General features: G+C 42.4%; 1 protein-coding gene across 1 annotated transcript in view; it reads left to right on the forward strand.

Moving 5' to 3' along the window:
• The window catches only part of LOC147662569 (rho guanine nucleotide exchange factor 37-like), a gene marked incomplete at its 3' end in the record, with an annotated part of 240,177 nt that overhangs the window by 72,114 nt on the left and 141,662 nt on the right, over positions 1-26,401 (forward strand). The window contains exon 4 of the mRNA XM_086951077.1: positions 503-650. Within this exon, the coding sequence (XP_086807203.1) occupies positions 503-650 (148 nt within the window). The remainder of the gene's footprint in view (positions 1-502; positions 651-26,401) is intronic.

Consider the following 26,401-nt stretch of genomic DNA (forward strand, 5'->3'; position numbering starts at 1 on the left):
ACATGGCCTTTACATTGCCTGTTTTCGTTCTTTGCACTGGTTGGCTGTCTTCTACTACCTCTGTGATTGAGGTGTTTATTTTGAGGCTACATTTTAGTCTCCATCAGTGGTGAGCATGGGCCTGCCCAGGTGCCTTTTGATGTGCATTTATGTGAACAAAGCTTGGCAGCTGAGCAGTACTGTGCCACTGTATGATGGCACGGTCTCCTGAGGCTTCCAGCAAGGGCATCATGGGTGATCGAGGTTTCTGATGCTGGGACATGATCCCATGTAACTACACTAAGATCATCTTTTTACTCCAAAAACAATCATCAGGTGAGCAGCAAACGAAGGTGACCTCCTGTGTGGGTCGCCCATAAGAAATTAGGCTGGTAACAATGTGAAACACTAGCTTGATCCTTTAGGTTAACCAGACCCTTCTCCAACATTGTGTCCCCTTTCTACACGCCGCCACAGCATTTTTGACTGACGTGCAGATGCTAACTATTGTCCAATCTCCCAGGTAACCTGTTTGTGACGTACAGCCACGACATGGAGCTGGTCTATCGGGTTTACTGTGCGGATTACAAGAAGGCCCTCTCGCTGCTGGATGACTACAAGAAGAATGAGGGCTTGTACAAGGAGATCCTGAACTGCGTCAATACTGGACTGTAAGTAGGAAAGCCTACACTTCCATGCCAGGCCACTGCACACTTCTGGTGGGCTACACAAGCTGTCACGGGTACACTGCACACAATTCTGCACAAGTGTGAGGCCCAGGGCAAATCTTAGAGAAAGGGACGAGGAAATGCAGTGAGGGGCAGAAGTGAGCACAGCAAAAGAAGTTTGAATATAGTCCCCCCCCAACCACCCCCCACACCCCGGTTAATGGCAGGCGGTGCGGTCCCTCTAATGCTAAATAAGCCCGTACATTTTTTGAGATCTACCTCACACCTTGTTTACGAAAACATGAACAAGGGTTCAAGCTAGTGTCAAGACAAAGGATCTGGGATGCCTGCGCCTCCTGGACAGTGGAAAGGGCAACAGTCTGGGACTCTTTCTACAGAAGCCCTTGGTTGAGAGCTGCTTCCAGTCTGCCCGCATGCTGACCGTTCAATTGTGTTCTCAGTATTCTTGACACAACTGTAGCGGTACATTCCTACACAGCCCTCTGAGCAATCACACGCTCTTGTCATGCTCATGCAACCAGCAGATTATAGAAGAAACACTCTTCTTTGGGAAATTACACTAATTCAACACATGAAAGTGATAGACAATATTTCAGCATGGGAGCACACATTACTCATGATTTAACATCTATTTCATCTTGGTAACATAGTGATGGATAGTCAGCAAACCCTATCATACCACATTGCCTTCTGTCAATCATTGTGTACCAGAAAAGACTGCCCGATCTCATATCATCTTGGACCACTGCCACTTAACCCCAGTATACTTCACCTTAGCACACCACAACACAATGTGAAAGGACACAATACAATATACTATACCTGGGGAAACAAGTATGTGATTCTGAAATCAAACTAGTGTCCTATTAACTATGGATTTGCTGCCCTTGCTGGTTAATTCCCCATCTGTGGGATAATTTACAGATGTCAACACAAAAAAATCTCTTCTTCTAGCTCGGACTGATCAAAAGTTTTTTAAAAACTGCACATGAAAGATACTTAGGCCCTGGAAGTATGAGGTCTGAGGGGTGCTGTAACACCCTCAAAATAGCCATGCTGTTGTTCAGAAGGTGAATGAGCAATAACGATACCTTTTCGTTTTTCTTCTATTTTGTCACAGGGGTCAAATATCATTACTGCCTTCTGACAAATTGCTGGTTATTCTTTTAACCTGGACATTTGTGTTTTCTTTCTCTGACTGCAAAGTGAGAGGCTTTTGTAATGTAAATCATCTGACAACCCAGCTGAGAGTGAAAGGAAAGACTGTCAAGTGTTATTCTTTTCTAACAAAACAAAATCTTAACTGTACAAATATTTCCAAATGTATCAGCAGTTAGGAAGGCACAAATGAAGCACTTTCTTTTCTTCTTCTGAAATGTGATGAAAATAAATATTTTAAGTGAATCACAACAAATCAAGGCACTTTACTTGGAAATGCGCAAATGATAAATACTCAGTGAAACTCAGTTTCCACACATTATCATTTGATCCCTGTAAAGTTTTATTAGTAAAATTAAATGTCTGTGCAAATTTCGTGGCAATTGCAGTGGAAAATGTGCTGTTTGTACATGACAATGTGCTACCACACCATGCCTTAGAAATATATTTGCGGCAGTGTGCTCCAAAATGCATCACTGGCTACATACCTATGCATGGGCGGATTTTGCGGATCCACGATCCGTGGATTTTGCGGATTTGCGGATCGTGGATCCGCAAAATCCGCGGATTTTGCGGATTTGCGGATCTGCGGATATGGGGCAGGGCTTCCATGCGAGTGCACATGCCTCTTGTGTGTTTGAAAGGTCTGAGAAAGATCAGTTCAGCAGATGAAGCGAAAGAAGCCCCTGGTCACTAGAACAGCACGGGTATTGTGCTCGTGAAAGTCAAGGATGCAAAGGCCTCTATCCAGCATCACAGCTGATTTTCCACGGTAGAGTTGGGAAGAAGGCACACCTGTCCAGCCTCGACGACGCTCACGATTGTTTTTGGGCTAATGAATGAGTCACTGAATTTGAGCATCAACTAGTTCGAGCGACCATGTGTGTGTTACTATGCAATCGCCCCGAAGGGCGCAGGGGTCCCTTGAGTGAGCTGTCCATCATAGTGAGCACCTGCTTTATTTTATCTATTAGAGCTTCCTGTTGAAGCTAACTTAGTAACTATTTTAGGATGGCGCTGGCAGCTTGCCGGCGCCATCGTAAAATAGTTACAAGTTGACAGGCCAGCCAGGCTTCAACTTTTGCCCCCGGAAACCGCCGCTCGCGGATTTGCGAATTCACGGTAAATTCGCGGGAGTTCGCGGATCGCGAATTTACTGAAAATTCACAAAATCCGCGAGCGGAACGGATTTTGCGCTCACACTTATACATACCACACCCGTACCACTTTCTTGCTGAAAGTGTGGCATCTTTTATACACTTATTGTTTGTGTGATGCTTGGATTTTTCACAATCCCTATGACCTCAGAGACAGAGGTACAACTAGAGCCAAATTTTGGGAGAGGCTAATAATAATTTCAGGGGGGGCTACGTCTTCCAGCAGTAGGCAGAGTGGAGCTGCAGGGACTCTAAGAAGGGGTGAAAACACAACAAAACCTGGTTAACAAGTAAATGGTCTTTAAAAGACCTGTGAAGTACTTGGGTGTGGCTGCAACAAGACGGTTTGCAGCCCGAGAAGCTGTCCCGGGCTGACACACACAACGGTGCGGGCTGAAACCCTTTGAGCCCAATGGGTGTTGTGCGCCTGCTCAGAGATGTAACACTGATTGCTGCACTCCCTCTCTGAAAATTGCTCCATCACCAGGGCCGGACTGGGAACCAAAACCGGCCCTGGCAAAGTGCTCGGCCGCCCCCCCAACCCCACTTGGGGGGGGGGGGAGGGGGAGGGGGTTGGAGGTGTCGCCGAGCTCTTTGCCGGGGCCCGTTTTTGGGCCGATTTTGTTGCAGGGCCGATTATGCTGCAAAAACGGCCCTGTAACAAAATCGGCCCCCAGGGGCTCAAAACCGGCCCCCACCCTTGCGCTATGGCCAGTCCGGGCCTGTCCATCACCACTGGGAAGGGAATGTAGTTCCTGACTCTTATCAAATAGTTTTTGATCGCCTTTAGCCTTCTTGCTGCTGTACTCGTGCATGAAAGAGGTGCGGTGTGCTAAGTACCCCAGTTGATTCACCAAGAGAAACAAAAACTTAAACATTGAAATGTAACTTAAACAGAATTGAAATATTGAGTTCCTGTTTCTCATTGAAATACTTTGCTTCAACATTCATGAAAATTCATGTTTTTTTTCTCAAAGTAGCAAGAGATCTCTTTGAATTTTAGGAAAGTCTCAATTATCCTGCTTTTTTAAAGTGTTCTGGCCACACCTGAAGCTCTCGCATCACACCGTTACATCAGAACTACCCTTATAATTAAAAGTACACTAAGGAACTTTAATCACAATCCCAGACCTACCACACGTACTACACACCACCACAATACAACATGTTATGACTGCAAAATTGGAGTCTCGCGTGGTTCCCCTAAACTAGGGAGTCTCTGGAAATGGTGGAATGTTTGCTGCACAAACCTTATAACATGACACAATGTAACCTCATTACTTATTAAATTCTTCAACAACACATACTGACACTTCACACCACACCAAAGACATCAACTACACAACATGTGACACAACACCACACTGACCTCACTCAGGTAAGTACAGCCTGACATACCTAACTTTAAAGACTGTGGATCACGTCAGTAGTGACATCACCCAAGGAGCACTGCCCTCTGCCTAGATCATATCTCATAACAATGTTTTACTGTAAATATAAACGGAAGGTAGCAGTGCTATTATACAGGCTTAAAGTAACAAAGAGACAACAGAGAGACAAAATCCATCTGGCTACGTCCAGAGAGGCAGGCCTGGGCCCGTCCTGGAGGTCGTGTGACCGGCAGGGCTGGGCGCGAGAGGTGGGGTCGGACCTCCCTGCCCCTTGTTTGACCAGCGTGTTGGGCTCTCGCCGCGCTCGCAGAACAATGCCAGCTATGCAGCGGGTGGGTGTGGACAGGACAGGGAGCCAGTGTGGTTGTGAGAATGTGCCAGCCTCGTGTTCTCAGCCCTTTATGTTTGCTAATCCTGTTGTTGTTTTGATTCATTTCAATCCAGTCATCTGATCGCAGAAACAAACAGCACACACAGAAAGAACTCCGTGGGCAGGCATACATGGCTGCCACTGCCAGATATCAACTGTGGTGGTGGTGGCCGGGGGTGCAGGCCTGCACAGGTGCCAAGTGTTTGCACAGCTTTTTAAAATGAGTCCCTCTTGCCCCTGCCTAATCTGTCAGAGTGCCACAAACTTAATATCGACTGTGTTGCTTAGCCTGCCAAGTCGACGATGTGTTCAGTTTATGTAGTCACTGTTGCACATAGTATATTTGCAGACATCACTACATCTTATTAACAGGTGGGTTGATAGTTGTCGAAATGGAGAGATTTTTCAACTTATCTTTATTTCATCTCTCAATGTCTTTGTCACTCTCTCTAGCTCACTTTCATTTCAGTTTGTTTTCCGATTTTTCTCCCTTCAGCCCACCTTGTAAATTCACTTCTTTTTACAGATTTTTTGTCTTTCTTTTACTGTTCTTTGCCTGGCGTTTCTCCTTTATTCAAAAGCACCTATGTGCACTCTGCTTGGTTAATCGTTTGTCAATGGCTTAGTGAGATAAATACTCATTACAGACCGCTGTTGTGATCTGCGGGCCATGCTTTCAAATCCTGGCGAGCCCACCTCATTCTGACTTTGGCAAATCGAATAACATTAAATTGCATAATAACTTCATCTACTAGTCACAACGCTTTTGGAAACAGTACAGCTGTTGCATTATATAACTGAATGTAAATAGAAAGCTCCCCCACAGCAGAAACAGTACCCAGGGCGTAACTTCTGGCTTTGAATTCTCTATTTCTCCATTAGCAGAACATTCACAAAAGTGGTTAACCAATGTGTACTTTGGTGACATGTTTTAAATGTAAACACATTTACCTTGCAGAAGCTTCATTTAGGCCTTGAGTTATTCAACTACCTATGGGAGTCAGAGAGCCTTCAGCAAACAATCCTTCGGACTGCAAACAGGCCTTTGTTTATATCACATTTCTCCTACATGAATTATATAGGTGCCAACATTTCATTAAATCATAAGATGCACAACCCCAGGATTCTGAAAGGCTAAGTTCAGAATGGCATGTGGCACAAGAACCTACGTGTGTCACCTGGAGTGCTGATTGACAGTGTACACTACCAGTGGCGTAACAAAACTTGAGCCCCCCCTGCAATGTACCCTGAGGGGGCCCCTTCCCTGGCCCACCACCTGGTTTATGTTCGGAAGTCCAGACCTTCATCAACACCTGTCTGGGGAAATTCCTATGGCCAAACACCATCAGCAATAACAACCTATGGAAGCAGACTTCCAACTCCTTGCTCATGAAGAAATCATGAAAAGACGCTGGGGATGGATATGTCACACCCTTCAAAAACCAACAGGCAAGCCTTGACCTGGAACCCTCAAAGGAAAAGGAAAAGAGTGGAACCTAAGGAACACCTGGCGCCAAGGCCTCAAGGCTGACTACAAGGAGATGGGTAACGCCTGGAATTAGAATGAAGAGAAAAGCCCAGGATAGAGATAGCTGTAGAGTCCTATTTCATGACCTTTACCACAGGAGTGGTAGCAGACATAATTAAGTAACTATGTTCAGAGGGAATGAGCTGAAAATGTGCCTATTTTTGAGAAAATACTGTAGGTAAGGTGAGGTTCTCAGTTTTCAAATATAGGTCTAGATTGCAAATTAATGCCCCAAATAGAATTTATTCAAGATTTTTGCCAGTTGAACTTTACAACATAGCTGACAATTTAAGAACTTCACGCCTGGTGGAAAATGTACAGTAGATACAAACAGTGTCGCTGCTTTGGAAGCTTGAGTGAATTGTGGTTTGGTAGCAGGATTTCCAGGTTGATGTTGCCTTTAAGACTTCTTCAACTTGTGAGCCAGCGTCAAGAGGCATTTTTGTGCATCCATCCTGGCATGTAAGTATGAGGGGTCACTGCAGGGGCAGTGCTGGGGAGGGTGTAGTCCAGAGATGGAGCCTTTGTAATAGTGGAAGCTCAGTGTGTAAATCCCCAGAACACGGTATAAGTCCGACAATTCTCTCTTGGTGCGCACCCTCACTCAAAGACTTTGCCACCCCACTCAAGATACTGGGCTTTAGATTGCGGTGGGTGGCATACTGCCTCCTTGCTGCCACTAATGCTGGCTTTTCCCCTGCTGGCCACCTTTCACAGCCTCCAACTTTTCACCTCTGCATGGTGGCCTACCAGGAGTCAGCACCCATATCACCAATGCACCTCCTCCACTGTGTCTCTAAGGCACTATTTCCATTGTTGCCCCTGTACATCTACACAACCTGAAGTCACCCAGAACCGTGCCATGTTCTCTCTGTTCTGAGTAGCACTGAGATGTACATTTGGCAGAAGAGGCAGTAGCACTCCCAGAAGCTCCAGCTAATCATCTTGAACATGCTGGTCTCAAGCGGCAGATTGCAGACAGAGTGCTAACAATTCTATTCAGTATATCTTTTGAGGACTGCGCCACCATGCTGCCACAGATTGGCTGTGATCATTAGGGGCAGAGATCAGCCCTTGTATTTTTGGTGGTAGTTCAGCAGTAATCAATAACTAATTATTTTTTTAAATGGCACGTCGTCCATGCCCCACCCATCTTCAGATGGTTAATTTCAGTGAGATTGGATTTCAGTAATTCATGTGTGCAGTGAGTTTCATATCTTGGAGGCGTGGCATTTGAAGTACCTGTTGTTCACTCTTGTACGCGTAGACCATGGAACCAGTAGTTCAAGGTGAGAGGAAGAGCAACCAACATGACCAGTTCAGTGGTGACAGCATTTGTCACATATGAAGGTAGGGACTGGAAGATACTAAGCCAGATGTACAAAGCACAATGTTTGAAATGAATCTTTTTGTTTGTTTGTGATTAAGTGTAATGACTTAAGGGGGGGGGGTATGAATTTACTTGTCAATTCTCACTAGGAGAGCATCTCACATTGGTATGCCAGGCTTTAGGAAGAGCAATCTGCAGGCAAAATGTTTTCTTGCGTGAAGGAGACTCAAGTCAATGCTTGAATCTCCAAAGACTAGATTAGGGTAATGGTGTGTATGGCCTACCACTAAAGAATTGGCCATCTATATCAAACACACAAAAGGTGACAGGAGGGATTCATGCAATTTGTCTAGTCATGCAGTCGCTTGGGCTAGCATTCCAGTCTATCGTTCTTTTGCCCACCATACCACCTCAGTTTAAAATCTATTCATATTCATATCAGTCTTCAGCCTGCTGAGGTAGGAACACGCAAGGACCAACTGACACGCCGGGCCCCCCGAACTAGAAGCGAAGCAACAAAGTCCAGTTTCGTCCTGATTGGGGCTCTCGTGTTGGGTTTAGCTGGCACAGTGAGTGTGGGACCCACATCTGGGCATATCTTTGCCACATAGGGCACTGCATTAAACACACAAAAGGTGACAAGAGGAATGCTTGCAATTTATTTAATCACTGGCAATTGCTCGAGTATCATTCCAACCCATTGCTCACCCTACCACCTCAGTTTGGACCCTGCCATATGCAAATCAGTCTTAACCCTATTTTACTAGGTCCAGCCCGAACTGTCAGGCCAGGCCCTCCTTGACCCAGAACACAAGCAACTCAAGACTGGTTTCTTCTTAATTGGGGCTATTCAGTTCGGTTGTTGGGTGTAGCTTGCCTCCAGTGGCACAGTGAGCACAAGACACACTTCTGGGCATACCCTTGCCACTTAAGGCGGTACATCAAAAACACAAAACGTGGTTTGAGGAATGCTTGCATTTGTCTAACCACTGGCAATCGCTTGGGTAGCATTTCAACCTATCATTCTTTTGCCCACAATGCCATCTCAGTTTGAACCCAGTCATATGCAAATCAGTCTTGACCCTGCCTCAATAGGAACAATCCAGCCCGCTGTAGATAGAGGATTCTTTGAAATTGCGTGGGATCGGGGGCGTGGTCTGGCCACGCAGGAAGATGGCCGCCTGCTAGGAGAACTCGGACCCCTGACGAGCTTCCTAGCCTTACCTGTTCGCGTGGGTCGTCTCTGAACCGCTGACTGCACTTGGAAGCCAATGGGGTTTGCTCCGGTGGTTTTGTAATTCGGATGCCAGCTTTTGTTCCAGAGTTGGAGCGGCGACGGTGAGACGGCTGGTCCGGCGATGTGCGCTGCGGTGTTCGCGCGCTTCTGAAGCCGCGCCTCTCCTCAGAGAGGGCGGCGTTCTCCACAACAAAGGGCCGCGCCTCCTCATGTTGTAGGCCGCGCCCCCTCAGGAGCTTCACCAAGTCCATGGTATATCTCTTTTAACGCCTTTGCCTGCATTTCTATGTAACCAGCGCCTTCCACAGCAATTAATCAGCTAACTACACACTTCACTGGGACAAAAGCGCCATAACAGTGAAAGGAGAAATTATTTGTACACATATTTCTTTTTCTCTACTGAACAACGCTCTCTCTCCAGTTCACTATGTACAAATGATCAATTATAATGGCACAAATCTGCAAGATTTTTGCTGCATGACTTCAAATTACTCAAGGATTGCTTTTTCATACAGAAGGTGATTTGAATATCCCTTGAAAAGTCAGTATTAACGGTACAGGCAGATTTACATGCAGAAGTACTGTTTCATCTTTCTCCTTGTCTCCAATCACCTGACTTTGATACTTTTATTCAGCCGATTTAGGAGACATATACAACTTTTGAGTCAGAGTTACTTGACTCTATCAGTTTTTTAATATGTCATCCTGTTCCTCTATTGTGACGCTTTCCTAATTCCGCTGTATTTTCAGTTGCACTTACCGCTATATGTTATTTGCTCATGTGAATTGCTTCATATCTCCTGTTTTCTTTGTGCCAGCCCTGAGAATATAATACTTTACCTTCAAAATTCAGTGTGTATTCTCATATTACGTGCAATCACTTTGTCATTATTGCCTTGCTAGTCCATTGTTGTGCTCATTTACTGTACTTCCATACTTTGCTTCTGAGGTACTTTTGGCACGCATGACTTGATACTTTCACACTGCTTTGGTTTAGTGCCATACTATTTATGATTTTGTGAAAATGTTGTACTGATTTGTTCAAATCTCAGGCATAAATTCTATGCTGTTCGCTTTGGTCATTCACTTGCTGCTCATATTTTATTATCCTCCTGCTATTTGCTATATTTCATCATTGCCTCATATTCCAATATTCCTTCTATTCGCTATTGTAGACCACCAATACAAAGGTGCACGGAAATGTCTAATAATAGAAATGGTGGTCGTGGTCCTAAAGAAACACTTTTTACTGATGTGGTTAAACAATCCTCTGCTTCGCAAACTAAAGGTAATGGATCTGCGTCACCTCCTGCACCGCAAGCTGCATCACCTCAGAGCGACAAATCCTTATCTGATACCATGCAACGCATTTTGCAAGAACTCTCTGGAGTTAACCGTCGACTGGAAGGTCTGGATATTGCTATGACTACATTAACTGCAGAGACCAAGTCTATTAGGGCAGAACTCACTACTTTCCATACAAGGATTGACGTCATTGACTCTAAGATAGTGGATATAGAAGGTCGTCTGGATTCTGTTCAGGGATCAGATCAAGATCTGCTCTTTTTACATAGTAAGATCATCGATTTGGAAGATCGCAGTCGAAGAGACAATATCCGCTTTTTTGGTTTTCCAGAAATTATAGAACAGCAAGATGCGAAGTCCTTTCTTTGTAATGCCCTTCCCACTTTGACTGGTATTTCTTTTACTCCTCCTATTGAGCTCCAACGTGCTCATAGACTGGGCCCACCACGTTCCGGTACTTCGGCAAGACCCAGGCCAATTATTGCTTGTTTTCTCCGACATGAGCAAACCAGACAGATTTTATCATTGGCTCGCACTCATGGTTCCTTCCTGTTTCAAGGTCATACCATCCATATGGCCGCAGACTTTTCTAAAGAAACGAATGAGAGGAGGAAAGCGTTTCTTTCCATGCGGCCCCAGTTACGTAAAATATAAATTAAATATGGCTTATTTGAACCTGCTCGATTCCGTATTACCAGGAATGGAAAGTCCAAAGACTTTTATGATCCTGCACTTCTCCAACAGTTTCTGGACGATATCAAATCCAATGACATGGAGACTCAGTCTTCTTCCTCTACTCAACCTCCTCAGTCTAAGTCTTCCTCTATGAATCTGCCAACATCTCAGTCACACACCCCTCCTGAATTTAGACAACGTGGCAGGATCTTACTCGTCTGTCTCGTTCTCAGGAGTACAGGGATTCAGCTCTACGCTCTGTCTCCTCTCATACTACCATGCAACAGAGAGACAAGTCTAGATCACCTCTTAAGACGCCTTCTGATGCTGACTGAATTTACTTTTATGCTCTAATATTTTCTCCTTTTTTCTTATTCTATAAGTTTATAGCAGTATTCGTTGCTCACAATGCTTTGTGGTTTGTTTAGTCTATTGAGACTTTTATGCAAGGTATAATATGATTCCTTATACTTAGTGTTCTGTATAATGCCTCATGGCTTACTACTATTATATATACGCTATTAATATGTGGTTTTCAGTTTTACAGTCACTCAATCATTTTCAGGTTCTACTTATTATATACTATAAGACTGTTATCTCCCTGTAGGTAGTTTTTCTTCCTTCCTATGTACTCTTCCTGTTATAGCGATGTTATTGTTCTTTGGGTAATCGCTCAATATTTCATTCATTAATTATTTCCCTTTTGAATTATGTCTATTTGCTTCATTGTTTTCTATGTTTCGATTATTTCTGATCATTGTATTTTGTCTCTATTTACTTGCATGATTTTATTGGAGTTTTTCTTCCTTGTCTTTGCATGATGTCTCTATCCCTCTTTTATGGACCATTGTTGGTTTGTCTTCTTTTCGTGTTTCTCTTCTTCTTTTCTTTATACTCATATTCTTGTCTAGGTTTTAATCTAAAGTCGCCTATCTTTCTGTGATGTGATAACTTCTGTTCTTGTTTTATATTGTGTTATCTGTCCCCCCTGTTCTTTCATGGTTTCGCGTTACCCGTTTGGCCTCCTCACAAGTATATCTTTGTCTCTAGGCTTGACTCAAAACTGTCACCTTTACTGTGGTGGTCCTTTTTGCAATGCATTCTTTTCTAATGTTATTGTGCTTGTTATTTAACGTGGCACTATTCATTTCCTTCAGTGCTCACTTTGCTTGGGATACTTTCATGTATTTCTTAAAATACATCCTGATATTTTCTTATGCTTTTATTCCCATGCATTATTGTCTGTACTTTCTTTTATCTTCTCTCCACCTCCTTCTATTGGTGCTGGCTTTCTCTATTCCTCTCATTTAACTTTCATATTTTCTTTCTCACTCTATCTCTCGCATCTCTTTCATTATGCAATATGTATCGCTTTTCTTCCATTTCCCTTGTTTTTTATTTTTCTTCCCCCGTTATTCTTTTATTGTATGATTCTTATATCTTGATTTTTTATTTTTTTTCCCATTTTTACTGCTTATATTTCATGATAATGGTATATGGTTTTCCATATTTTTCTTGTTATAATCATACTCTGAATGCGTTTTACAGATTCAGTTTTCTTACTTGCTCCCAGAATCCCAATTTTTCCTTGCTTGGAGGGAGTCCGATCTCTCCCTTGGTGCTGCTGTAGGTGCACCCAGACCCATAATTAACAGTCTAGGTTTACTTTTTCTTTTCTTTCTTTCTTTCTCATTCTCTTCTTTGTACCTTTAATACTTTTTCTCTCTCGATTCATATTTGCTGTGTCTCTTCCACTCTTCATCCTGTCTTTATAATTTCCTTTCCCCTCTTCTTTTCCTTCTCTCTTCTTCATCCCTGCCCAGAGTAACAAACCTCTTCTCTTATCTCTATTTCATTTTCTTTTTTCTTTATCATCTTCTTGTTCAATTCTATTGTCATGCCTTCTATCCATCCGTTGTCAGTGATTTCCTGGAATGTTCATGGCCTCACCCACTATATTAAACGAAAGAAGGTTCTTTCTTATTTGCATTCTAAACATATAGACATTGCCTTATTGCAGGAAACTCATTTGGACGATATCGAATCTAGCAAACTTAGCAGGGATTGGGTTGGTAAAGTCATTCAAAGCAGTATTTCTAAACCAGATCCCACTAATCCCAACCCTGTTCGTAAATGTGGAGTTGCCATCCTCTTTCGAAAGTCACTTCCTTTTACGATTATCAAGACATGGACTGATCCGGATGGTCGATATGTATTTGTTAAGTTGAAACTTGGGAATTCTTTCATTTGTCTTGGCTCTGTCTACGCTCCATTAGGTTCCAAGAAGCAATTTTTCGTTCGCCTCAACCGCCTCCTCACTGAAATAAATGCTACCCAATTTCTCATTGGAGGTGATTGGAACTTGGCTCCAGACCCTACCCTTGACAGAACAGGCTGCCTTGATACCGTCAATGCGTCCGACAGAGCCATTTTGCGTGACATTCTTTCTGATACTGGTCTTGTTGATCATTGGAGGCTGTCACCCTCAAGATAAAGAATATACATTCTTTTCTTCTACCCACGGTACATTCTCCCGTCTTGACTACTTTCTTCTTTCACAACATACAGTCTGGTTAGTTACAGAATCCAAAATCCTAGAAGCAGCCATTTCTGATCACTCCCCTGTTTTCTTGTCTCTTGATTTAGGCCTCTCCAATCCAGGACGCAAGTCCTGGCGTCTGAACATCAATAAATATAAAACACCAACAACTAAACTTCTTCTACAGTCACACATGCGGGAATACCTTTTAAATAATGAGGACTCAATTTCCTCTAAGCGAACGGTATGGGCAGCTGCTAAGGCAACTATCAGAGGCCAACTTATGCAGGGCGCTGCTCTATATAACAAAAAAAATTACCAAACAGACTGAATTGGAAAAAGATATTAGCCGACTTTCCCAATTATATGTCTCAAAACCAACCCTTCAAAACCGTAAATTGTTAGAGCAGGCACGCATGTCTCTTAATAGTCTTTTTACTTCTAAGGCCGAATATGCCTTACAAAAGATGAAAGGGCGTCACTATGAGCAGGGTGAAAAAGCTGGCCGACTGCTGGCTGCACAATTACGCCAGAGGGAGGCTGCTATGGCAATTCCCGCTATTAAATCAAGTTCTGGCACTATGCTTACTCGACCGCAAGAAATCGTTGATGAATTTGCTTCATTTTACAGATCTCTTTATTCACCAAGCACTCACATAGACACTTCAGAGATGTCAATTTTTTGGGATACGATACACCTTCCACGACTCTCTGATGATGGTAGAGCTCTACTTGACGGAGATATCACGAAGGAGGAAATTTCCTCAGCTATTGCTGCCTTGCCGTACCATAAAGCACCAGGCGAGGATGGTTTCCCTCCTGAATTTTTCTAATGTACAGGTCAGAGTATGAGTGATACTCTTCATGCGGCATTTGCAGAAGCCACAGAGGAATCTTCTCTTGGTCCTATTTCCAAAAAGGCCATCATAGCTGTTTTACCAAAACATGGTAAAGATCCTCTGCTGTGTGGTAGCTACCGTCCCATATCTCTCTTAAACTCTGACGTTAAGATTCTTGCGAGTATTCTCGCATCTCGTCTTCGTAAGGTTTTACCTTCTTTAATCCACAATTCACAGGTAGGCTTTGTTCCTGGTCGTTCATCTCGAAATCATTTACGTACTCTCTCTCATGCTTTGTGGTCGGCTAAAAATCTCGCTAACGATGCCTTACTCCTTTCTTTGGATGCCGAAAAAGCATTTGACCGAATTGAGTGGGAGTATCTTTTTACCATAATGCAATGCTTTGGTTTGGGGGACCAATTTGTAGCTAAGGTGCGTCTGTTATATGATAGTCCTTCAGCTCAAGTTAACTGCAGGCGGTTTTCTTTCTACCCCATTTCCAATCAGACGGGGTACTTGTCAAGGTTGTCCTCTTTCCCCTCTTCTTTTTCTTTTGGCAATGGAACATTTAGCTGCTGCAATACGTCAATCATCTGCTGTGCTTGGTGTTCCTCTTCCAATTGCTCATTCAAAAATGTATTTATACGCGGATGATATTCTTCTCACACTTACAGATCTTCCCCGCTCTCTCCCTGCTCTCCTTAGTATCATAAATAATTTCTCCTCTTTTTCCAGTTATAAGATTAATTGGGATAAGAGTGAAGCACTGCCCATGTCCATTGGTACCACAAAAGCTGCAATTTCTGGTTTTCCATTTCACTGGCAATCTTCTCGCCTTAAATATTTAGGAGTGTTGATTAACAGAGGATTGGATAACATAGTTATGGACAATTTAACGCCGTTGATTGCACAAATGCAAAGAGATTTCGATAAATGGAAAGTCCTCGGCTTATCTCTTTGGGGGCGGGTTCAGGCGGTTAAGATGGTCACCCTACTGCGATTCCTTTATGTCCTAAGTATGCTTCCTCTAAACATCCCCCTGCCTATTCTTCGGTCCACTGACTCCAAAATTAAACTTTTTATCTGGGGTACGGCCAAACCGCGTCTTACTTTGGCCAAATTGAAATCTCACCAATTACACTGGGGATTGGGTCTTCCCTCTATTGAGCATTACTCACTCGTCCTTCATCTCTCACAACTTTCCTTCTTTTTGCCCAAATCTAAAGACATACCTCAGTGGGTCCCACTTGAACGTCACTTATTATCTTCTAGTCCTGGCTTGTCACGTCTATATGGTAAGGGTTCCAGTTCTTCCGACCCCAAAAATCCTATCTTATCTGCGATGTATAAATCTTGGCAAAGAAGTCATCGTTTACTTAAATGTAACTCGCGGCTTCATGTCAAAGCTCCTTAATGGTCCAACTCGGCTATTCGCGTTCATGGTTGCATGTTATCATGACCTCTATGGCAGGAGGCCGGTATTCACTCATTGGAACAACTGTTCCAAGACAACAACTTTAAATCTTTCTCTCAAATCAGCGATGAATTCCAATTACCATCCACACACTTGCGTCAATATACTCAACTTCAACAAGCCATCACAAAACATTTAGGTTCTCCACCTGAACTGTTGACCACGTCTCCTATTTTGTCGTATTTGCATTTGTGGGGGAATTTTAAGGGTGTGACTTCTGGTCTTTATAAAACCTTCCTACATCCTCTTTTTTCGCAACCTCTCTCGAAAGCTCTTCAATTAAAATGGCAATCTCGCTTATCAGTTACATATTCCATGGCTCAATGGGATCAGATTCTGGAAGGTTTACATAAAGGTGTCCGAGAGGCTCGTCTCAAATTTTGCTTTTTCAAAATCATCCACGATTGGCACTGGTCTCCATCTAAACTACATCATGCTAAACTGATAACGCATTCTTTATGCTGGAGATGTTCTGCCTCTATTTGTGATATTACACACATTATCTGTGAATGCCTTCGTACTAGATCATTTTGGCTTTTTATAAGAAAGACTTTGGCATCTTCTATGTCATTGCCATTACCCTTCACTTCTGCAAATATTATTTTACATGATTTCCGAGGTCTCCCGACACTATCTAAACCACAGGCGCGTCTTCTACATACTGCTTTGGCTACGGGCAAAATCAGTATATTACGTCATTGGAAGTCCTCTTTATCTCCTTCTCAGGAAGAATGGCTGGTGGCTATGGTACAAACAGCCTCTTATGAACGCGTAATTTATAACTTGCAGGATCAGGCTTCTGTTTTTCTTCAAACATGGTCCCCATTCCTTGAAACCACGGTGGAAAATGACTCTGTCTCCACTCCTCCCTCTCCATCGTCTGTTATACCTCCTTAATTAATCTCATTTTCTATTTGTGTACTTTTCCTGAGGTTTCTTTTCTGCTCCTTAATTCTTTCCTTATATCTTAGTCCAATCTTCTTTCTTCTTTCCTTTGTTACTCTGGGTTTCTTTCTTTCTTTATTTCTTTCTTTCTTTGTTTCTTTGATTCCCTTTTCTTTTCTTTCCTTTTTTTTTCTTTTTTCTCTTCCTTTCATTTATTTGCTTTCTAACTTACAGTATATTTAAAATTTTTACTTCTCCATGTCCATTGTATCCTATGTATAATTACATTATTGCCATACCTGTATTATGATTCATTTATCAATATCTTCTTTTATTATCTATTTACATATGTATGTATTTCTGTATTTCCACCTAAAATTCTTTAATAAAAAATTTCAACACAAAAAGAAATTCCGTGGGATCCTTCCAGTGACCCTGTGTGATATCACAAACCAACTTGGTAGCTTTGTACAACCTGATATATTGCCATGTGCGCTCACGTTTTATTTAAAAAAAAAAATAATATTCAACACTGCTCCATGTAGTCTCATCAAAGTCTCATCAACGAAGAGTGCGGTGCATAAGGGTGCTTTCTTATGTGCTTGCTTCTGAGCCTCATATGATGGAGCGCCACATGCTCACAGACCAGGATGTGCGGTCTCTTCTCTGCCTGCCTCTGGTTAGAGCCTTGTCACGTGCCCACCTGGGAGCCCACGTCTTGCCACGTGCCCATCTGGGAGCGCACATCAATCCATCCATGCATATTCAAGTAGTTCAAGTTCTCAGACTGTTTTTTGTCAGAACAGAGATTTTCTTACACAGACAAAAATTACTTTGAATAACACCCTCTTTCTGATATCACCACATGGTAAGGTTGATTGTGCATTGGGCGAGTTTGGGCTTTTATGAAACACTGAACCCGGGCTTCAACTTCACTCCAAAACCCACAAACCATGCACACCTTCACACAAACACACAGTTATGCAGGTGGTAAAAACGCTCAGATCCAACCTGCACATAGACCAACCAATATACTGACACTCAGGTCAACACTTAATGGTAGGTCTTATGTACAATGTATGGTTGGACAAACAAAAATCCAAGAGCCGTTCATACACACTCATACATGCTCAGAACAATCCATCATTTAGGTGTCTATGCACAAGGACTAACAGGTACATGTCCACGTGCAGATATAACTGCAGTAAGACAAGCACTTTGTGCAAAAGCCAAGAGACATACAGGCACCCTTTTATACACATAAACAGGCATACAAATACTTGTATAAATAGACCAAATTGCACTCATGCACCCATTCACATAAACAGACAAACAGATGACAGTTCATGCAGGCCTGCAGACAAAGAGACAACCTTGCAAGTAGGTCGAAAACATGTAGAGACGCATGCATATGAGCCAATAGCTATAGAGCCACTTATCAACAAAGGACAAAAGACATGTAGACACCATTAAGTACAGCCACAGGCAAACAGAAGATACCAAGGGAGGAGGATGTAGGCTAACAGCAAGAGCGGTCAACCTCGAAGCTGGGGAACTGTGTTTGAGTCTCGGCAAGGGACGCTCAACATCCTGTGATTTCAGACAAATCACTTAATCTCCGCTTGCCTAACACATTTTTTACAAAAAGAATCCGTCCATCTGTATTGCAATTGGTCCTCATGTAAAGTGCTCTGATTCCTTCGGGTCAAGTTTGCGCAATATAAAACTCTGGAAAAAAACCTCACAGACATATGGTTGTCCATGCACATGCTGGCACATAGGCAGACAAATACAATGTGCACATAAAAGTGCAATTTAATGGTAATAATAACAATATACCCACTTAAAAGACACCCATTTACATGGAGGATAGTACCCTGCCAACACACAGATACCATCACAGACATTCAGAGGCACGGACAGACAAATGAATTCAATTTAAATGGAACGTTCCAAAGGGAAACAACCTTTACAACGCAGTTATTACATCGCACTACACTTACAACACAGTCATTACATTGCAACATCTCTTACAACACGTCTCTACAATGCAGGCATTACAACGCAAACCATTACAGCGCATGTCATTACAACGCATAACATTGCAACGCATACCATTACAACGCATAGTACCCCTACACTATCCAAAACGTACCCTACTGTTGCACCCCCTGGAGTTAGAATAGTAATTTTTACCCCTACACTATCCAATACTTACCCTACTGATGTTCCCCTGGAGTTAGAATAGCAATTTGTACCCCTATACTATCCAATACTTACCTTAAATGCAATGTAATGGTATGCGTTGTAATCATATGCGTTGTAAAGGTAGTATGCGATGAAATGGAATGCATTGTAAAGGTAGTTTTTATGTCTCGCCTACGCAGCGCGCATGTGCTGCGTAGGTTAAAGACCTTTAACAAGCAAGTCGGTTTTGAGGCCAAAAACGTGCACGCGTTGCATTGCTTTTAATGGCAAAAGGGTGCACTTTTGGTGATTCCCTTGCGGGAGCAAGCAGGGATGGCATATATTAGCAATTATCGCGCCTTGCTACTCGCTACCGCACGGGAATCACGCAGGCCCCCTCCTCTCTCCTCCCCCCCTGTGCCGCTCGATGCACGCACGCTTGTGCTTGTTATAACTCCTGAGAAGTTATCAAATACTACACTCAGCTCCTCTCGTGTCTCTTTTTTGTATTTAGGTAAACCTATCAACTGTGACATATTCCTTTATCTCTGAAATAGTTACATTCTTTAAAAATAATGTTATGTTAAGGGCTTTTAAACGATGGACGCACCCGCAAAAAATATGAAAACAAACTTAATCTCCTTTATGCCGTTCAGTTTTCAGTGGGTGGCGAGCTCCAATTCCTTCGCAACTCTCTGTATTTCGAGTTTTTACGGAAAAGAGGTAAAAATTGCCAAATTACAAGTGGAAAATTGCAGGACACTAAAAAATAGCTGAAATAGGTGTGGTAAGCGCCTCTTTCTACAGGTTATTCCTCATTCCCTGTGGCAAGTTCGTAATCACGGAGTTTTACCATACGTAGTAAATACCTAAAGCCCCACATTCCTATGCACAAGCAAGGCACGCTCTCCCTCAGGGGACCGCATCGACCTCATAGATAAGGAGATAAATGAATGCCTCAGACAGGAATTTCCGGAAGGACCGGTCTTTCAGGTTTCAACTAATGCACAGAAACCACCTAGCAACATTTAATGATACTGGCAGCTTCTCACACAACCCCGCTCCGCCCCTTCCGGCCTTACTTTCTATACTTGTTCTGGTTGAAATACCCGACACACAGCGGTGCTCACGTTTTGCATACATGCCAACATTTTAGGACAGGGGCGTGGGAGATTCAAAGTAATTTGTACAGATATTAAACAATACATGAGTTTAGGGAATTGAAGAACGGTGGAAGTAAATTAAAGTATACTGTTAACACGTATTAGTTTGCTGTAAAATATATAATTGCTTTCAATTTCTCTAAGGCACAGGAAAAGGATAAGAATTAAGCCACAGTGACCAAGCTGAACCGTCTTCTCATTCACAGATACACAGATTCTTATTTACAGGAACATTAGTAAAGGTTGGATATGCCTACGATTTTCCTTAAGATGTTCGTTTTTCGAGGTGCACAAAGTTTCACAAATCTGTGAAAAGCGTTTGCTTATAATACTTGCTATAATTTACCTCCTGAACACAATGTTCAGGAATAACAAATATGGCGGAAATTGTTTTAATGTTTCGGCCCTTTTTCTCGACTTAGAAAGTACACGTGGAGAACTCCCTTCATTTTCAGTTGCTGAGACTATGGGTGCACATGGGCTATTTCACACTCTATTTTCAATCTCACAACACTATTTTTAGCATTACAATGGGCAAATTCAGTTTGAAACGCCAGAATGAATGTTTTGGAATACTCTAAATGTTTTATGGGAGACCATCACATTCCCTTTACTCACCTCTGTAAGCTATCCTGGATGCACACATGATCCCAACCCAATGTTTAAAACTTAGGACTGCCAGGATCCTGCTACATTGGCATATTTTTATTTATTTGCGAGGACCCTGGGATATTGTGGTTTTCTCTGCAATATTGTGTGGGATTTACAGATGGAAATTGCCACAAATGATAGTTCTATAAATCAGAATCTGAGAATTCCAACCTCAAATCTCAGCTTTTTGCCGTGATAGTTGTACAGAACGCTGGAGGTTCTGCGAATGTTCATGTAGGCCAGTGCTACAGTGATATTTAACAGACCATTGGCCTAAACAGAAGTGGACTTACATGTGGAAGAGTCACTACCGCTGTAATCACGTCCATTTTAAGGAGTGTAAGGATGTGCTTCATCTATGTGAGTTTTTATATATTTAAATCTCTCCCCATCAGCTCCACAAATTAGGTAAAAAACATAATTGAATACATGATAATGTTAAAGCACATTCATGTTATCAGACAGAAGAACCATTTGTGTGGTTGTTACATGAATTGTAACGCACTATTTAAACTAACACAGCCTCTTTCAATAAATAATCCACACTTGGAGATAGCCAACAGCTGAAAATCATAAAAATATTGTAACACTATACAAATTCTGACATTTAAAAAAATGTACCTCTAACAACATTTGGCTGCGTTGTAACAATACTTTTGAATCCTTGAGCAAGAAAATGTTAACTTTCTTCTATATACAGCTTTATCTTTCTGTTGGCAAGACCTATTGCCTGCAATACATTGATCAACATTAGAGTGGGCTTTGGGTCAGCCCCTTACTCATGACTGGATGGCTTTGTTGTTTATCTCTCATTCCTGCCCCTAAGTCAGTGGTTTTTATCTGTATTCTTGTGTTTGTCCACTCCGGAGCATTTTGGTCTCACTGTGCTTTGAGATATATTGCCACTGCTGATGCCCGACTTTGCTATGCAGTGGCTGTGAGGGACTAATTTTTCTCTGTCTCTACATCTGTGTCTCCATACTGCTGCTTTCTACCCACTCAGTGACCTCTTGCCACCCAACCCTCTTGTTTTACTTTTGGACGATTTCTTTTACTTTTTACTGTCTGCTGCGCTATCAGTGAGCGGTCAATCAAAATGTTTTTTGACCATTTCTCAATGGCCGCCTGTAGTTGCACATGCACAAGCATGTGTGGTCGGCTCCTAAGAAGGGGGTTTGTTTTATTTTGATATGTCCAGTTGAAAGATGACTGCTGGCACATCACGAAAACAAGCATTTGCAATGCAATAGGTCCCGCATTTACGCGAGTTTGAGCTATCGACATTACAAATGGCAATGCCTTTTAGTTTTGTTTTCGTTTTTAAAACATAAACAAAAGGCATTGTCATTTACAAGGCCAATAGCTGAAAATAGCATGAATGCGAGACCTATTGCATTGCAAATGCTTTTTTAATATGCAATGTAGGGTCATGCGATGTAATGGAATGCATTGTAGTGGATGTTGCGATGTAAAAACTGCGTTTTAAGTGCATGCGTTGTAAATTAATGCGTTGTAATGTCATACATTCATTCAAAAGGACATTCTGCGATCTTTTCTTGCAGTAGCCTATTTAACATTTCAATCATTCCAATCATGCTCAGTTTTACGTTTTAAATAGGGATGGGCAGAATGTTTATTCCGCCAGCGGATTTTGGCATCGTCAGCGCCATTTTATAACGTGGGCAATCGTGAGAGATAAGAAGACTGCTTCTCGAGTACATTTGCTGATGCTCTAGTAGATTTTCCACTTTATCAGCAACAAAATCAAGTCAGAGGGTCGCATACTCTTGCGCATTGCATGGTGCAGGTTGCACTGATTTTTCAGTGCTGCTCATGCTACTGGCACTAAATTGCTGCGTGAGCAGTGCAACATGCAATATTTTCCACCCATTGGTGTAAGTCTGTGGAATCTTGCGGCGTTCTTATGTAACTTTTTAATTCCATGGAGTGAAACTCTGTGAGTTCTGCCCGCCCCTAGTTTTAAATGCATGCCCAGTACTATTATTTTTCAGAGATACATGTAAGGTGGCATTCAAAGTTGCCAACTTGCAAAAAGAATGTGGAACCCGTGACCCAAACTCGGGCAAGTATCCTAAAGTAAATCCTAGAAACAATGCTGTCATTTGAATTGGGGTAACCCGTTGAGCTACTGGGATAGCCATCAGTGGTGCAGACGGTGCAGAGACACCAGGTCCCAGAGGAGTGGGGACTCAGCCTTGGCCTATGCCTGCTACATTTTTTAGGAGCGTAATGGAACAGTGGTTTATTAATTAAATATTTTCTCCTGTCTAGGAAGTCTAGACTCTGTGATCGACTCCCCCCCTCCCCCAGAACTACTGTTCCATTACGCATTTACTGACCCAGGCTCCCAGGCTTATACGGTTGCCCCTTTATTATTCCTATTCACTTTTTAAGAAGCTGCATGCTCTGTTTGAGAGTTTATTTTAACAGAGCCTCCCTGATGCCTGGCTCATGTTTACTCTTCCCCAAGGTGGGAAAGGAGGGAGAGCCACAGTTTGTAAAGATGAGGGGAGATTTGAATGCAGAGGGATAAAATGTGAGTAGAAATGTGGAAGGCAGCGTGAGACTAAGACGAAGAGCCATAGAGGAAAGCTGAAAAGAGGACGAAGAAAAAGGGAGAAAGGAATAGAGAGAAATGGAGGAAAATTCAAGAAAAAGAGAGGGTAAGTAGTGGAAGGAGAGGAAAAGGGAAGGTGTGTAGGAGATTATGGTGATAATGGTGATTGAAAGGAGATAGCGAATAAAAGAAGATAGGGAAGAGAAGGAGAGAGAGTGCAGACTTAAAAAATCAGAGAGACCAGGATGAAGTAAAAGGAAGACAGAAAGATTGAGTGACAGTGAATTGCATATGAAACTACCAATAGTAATACCACCAATACCCCCAGCACAATACCAATATGACCACCACCACCAGTACCATATCACCATCAACAATACCACCATCACTCCCAGTTATAAGCAAACCTAATAAGCCTGGCTTTAATGTGCTGCTTCATGGAAATACATTTCTGCGTTCTTGGGTAAGGCCAGGCCTATTAGTTTTGTTAGTCATTGTTCAAAATGAAAGGCCAGATTTACAACGTCCTTAGATTACCCGTGCGTCACGCAAGGCAACACAAGGGCTTAAGTGAGATTTACTAAACCATGTAAAGACTTTCTGTGGCTCTTCATTGGCTCAGTAAATCCAGAGTAACGCATGGTTGTGCTAATCATTGCCTTGCATTACTCTGCTTTAGGGAGGGGGCTCTAAAGGTAGTAAACCTGGAAATGCATCAAAATGGTACACCTTCCCCAACATTATTTCCACTTTCTGCATGCACTGCATTCAGCAGCACACATAGGAGGAGGAACTTGACTCTAAGGATTGTTTTTGTGTGGGAAGATGCCCCTTCCTGCACAAAAACAAACCTGCCTGTAACAAAGGCGACCTTTCACCATGGTGCAAGGGTGCCTGCATTGGCGCTAAAAGCAGAACTCCATGCACCAGTGTAGAGAGACAGCAGGAATTCCTGCTCTCTCCCTGTCACACAGCGCAGTGCAGTAAGCGGTCTTGCTGCAGTAGGTGACATTTTGATAAATCTACCCCAACCTACATATCACTTGGGCTGGCCTTCCTCTGTCTACCAATTGTTATCTATGAACATGTTGGAGGCCTGATCCAGCTTGTGAACCTTTTGGATCATTCTTTGCTGCCATCTACCACAACATGATGGGCTGTTCAGTAATCACCTATTGGAGGCTGCTCATTCTCATGCCTCACTTGCGGGCCCTTTCAGAGTTTTGGAAGACCTCAGTGCTTTGGAAGAAATTGACATTTATCACAGCCTTATTACGTGTTATCTAAAGTGTGGCCTATGTCAGGTTGTAATATCCTCTTTGCATAGTCCTTCACACTCACGTTGACTTGTGGAAATGATGGAGCCCACTTAACCCTCAGTCCCACTCTCTCACCTAGTCTGATGACATTGAAAGAGCACTGGGCCTTGAAATGTAATCTCATCAACTATACATTTCTAACTTGTGAAGCCAGCATGACTCAAAAATAAGGAATCACTAAATATGGCTAAAAAGGTTCATTTTGGATTACCAATCAATCCCATATATATGGAGACCAGAAATACGTTTAGTAAATGCAGAAACACAAAAGGTAAATGGAAGTATCTCAGTATGTTAAGGCACAACAGAATAATATATTGAATTGCAATAATCTCGATTATTTAAACACTGATTAAAGCAAACTCATTTTCCATATGGAACTTTGAATAGGAAGCTTCTCTCTCCTACCATAGACTAAATATACGGTCATCTAGTAAAAATCTATACATCGGAAGCTTAGGCCAAAAGGGAAGAAAGGTGTCAGCATGATAAGGCTCCAGTAGAAGTCTAAAAGAAAAGGAAATCAGTATGTAGTATAAAGCTTCACACTTGAAAGAATAGGGCAAGCGGAGAGATCTGTAACTCTCCAAGTCTAAAGAGAATCTGCTCTGCTCTACCTGCAACTGTAAGAACACCAACTTGAAAGTTACAAGAGAGTCAGAACATTATTATCTCTCTCTCACCACCAAGGACCACTCAGATCACCTTTTAGGTGCTTCTGCAACATCAGTTCAGGTTCACACTCTATCAAACTACAGCTTCGGTTCTCAGCCTGGAACATCTTGCCATCCTGGTACACAATGAACAGAAGTTCTCTTTCGATCAATGTTTCTCCACATTCACTGCCAAATTTCCTCTCAGGCCTGTCTATCAGTCATCTAATATAGACCATAAGCCTATCTGTCGTTAACAAACATAATGATAATAACCTACAATGGAAAAAGAAAACCTACTGGCCAAGCAAAATACATTTCAACTAAGGCCTGCAGTCAGGCTAACTTTAGTTAGGCATTTTGTTGTGCAATTAGAATACATGATTATACATGCATGTGTAGCTTTTGATTAATTGAGTACATGTTCACATACACAAATGTCACTTTCAAAATGAATGCAACATACTTTGAAACATAAGAGCAAAATGTAAATGAGACTTACATTCATTTTTGAACTGAACATTAGTGCACGTATATAATTCTATAGTTTCTACATTGAATGCATTTCAGTAACACCTTTTGTGAGAAGTTGGCCTGGCATGTGCTGCCCACTAGTTATAGTGGTGCACCTTGCACCTTGCACCAGTCCAAACAACCCCTTAGAGGTGATAGGTTAAAGACAACCTTATTTGAAAGCTATCCTAGTCTTGAAGGAATGTAAAGCACCTTGTTTTACCAGTCTATAATCTCTTGAATGACCACATGAAAGGAGAAACAAACCAGGTATATATTTATAAAATATATGTATTTATTCTAAACACACCCTACTAGTCTCTTTATGAAGCTAGAGGTCAAAGCACATAAGGTACACTTAATATCACACAGAAAATTAGCCTGATATACGTTGAGCCCTACGGGCGTACCAAACCATATATTAAGAAAGTGGTATAAGAACGACGACTTGACTGTACACAAGGCCTAGAGCCTGTAGAATTGCTGGGCCCACCAGGAACCACCCAAGGTAGTGACACAGGGGAACCACGAGGGACTCGTGCAGTGTGACAACACAGCAGCGAGAATAGCCGTTAGCTTCTATGGGAAAAGTCATGGTTGGAAATTTAAAGATTAAGGACATTTAGGAGAGGACTTTGAGCAAACCCCTTTAGACTTAAGGGGTTCTAGGGCCAACACCCACGGGAGCACTGGAGTACTCGAGTTACCTAGGTGTCTTTTGGTGTCGGGAATTGTTGTTGATTTCAATGGCGATCTGCTGCAAAGTGCTGCTTCCGTCGAA

This window comes from Lissotriton vulgaris, unplaced genomic scaffold (genome assembly GCF_964263255.1).
Source record: "Lissotriton vulgaris unplaced genomic scaffold, aLisVul1.2 SCAFFOLD_2481, whole genome shotgun sequence".
NCBI lineage: Eukaryota > Metazoa > Chordata > Amphibia > Caudata > Salamandridae > Lissotriton > Lissotriton vulgaris.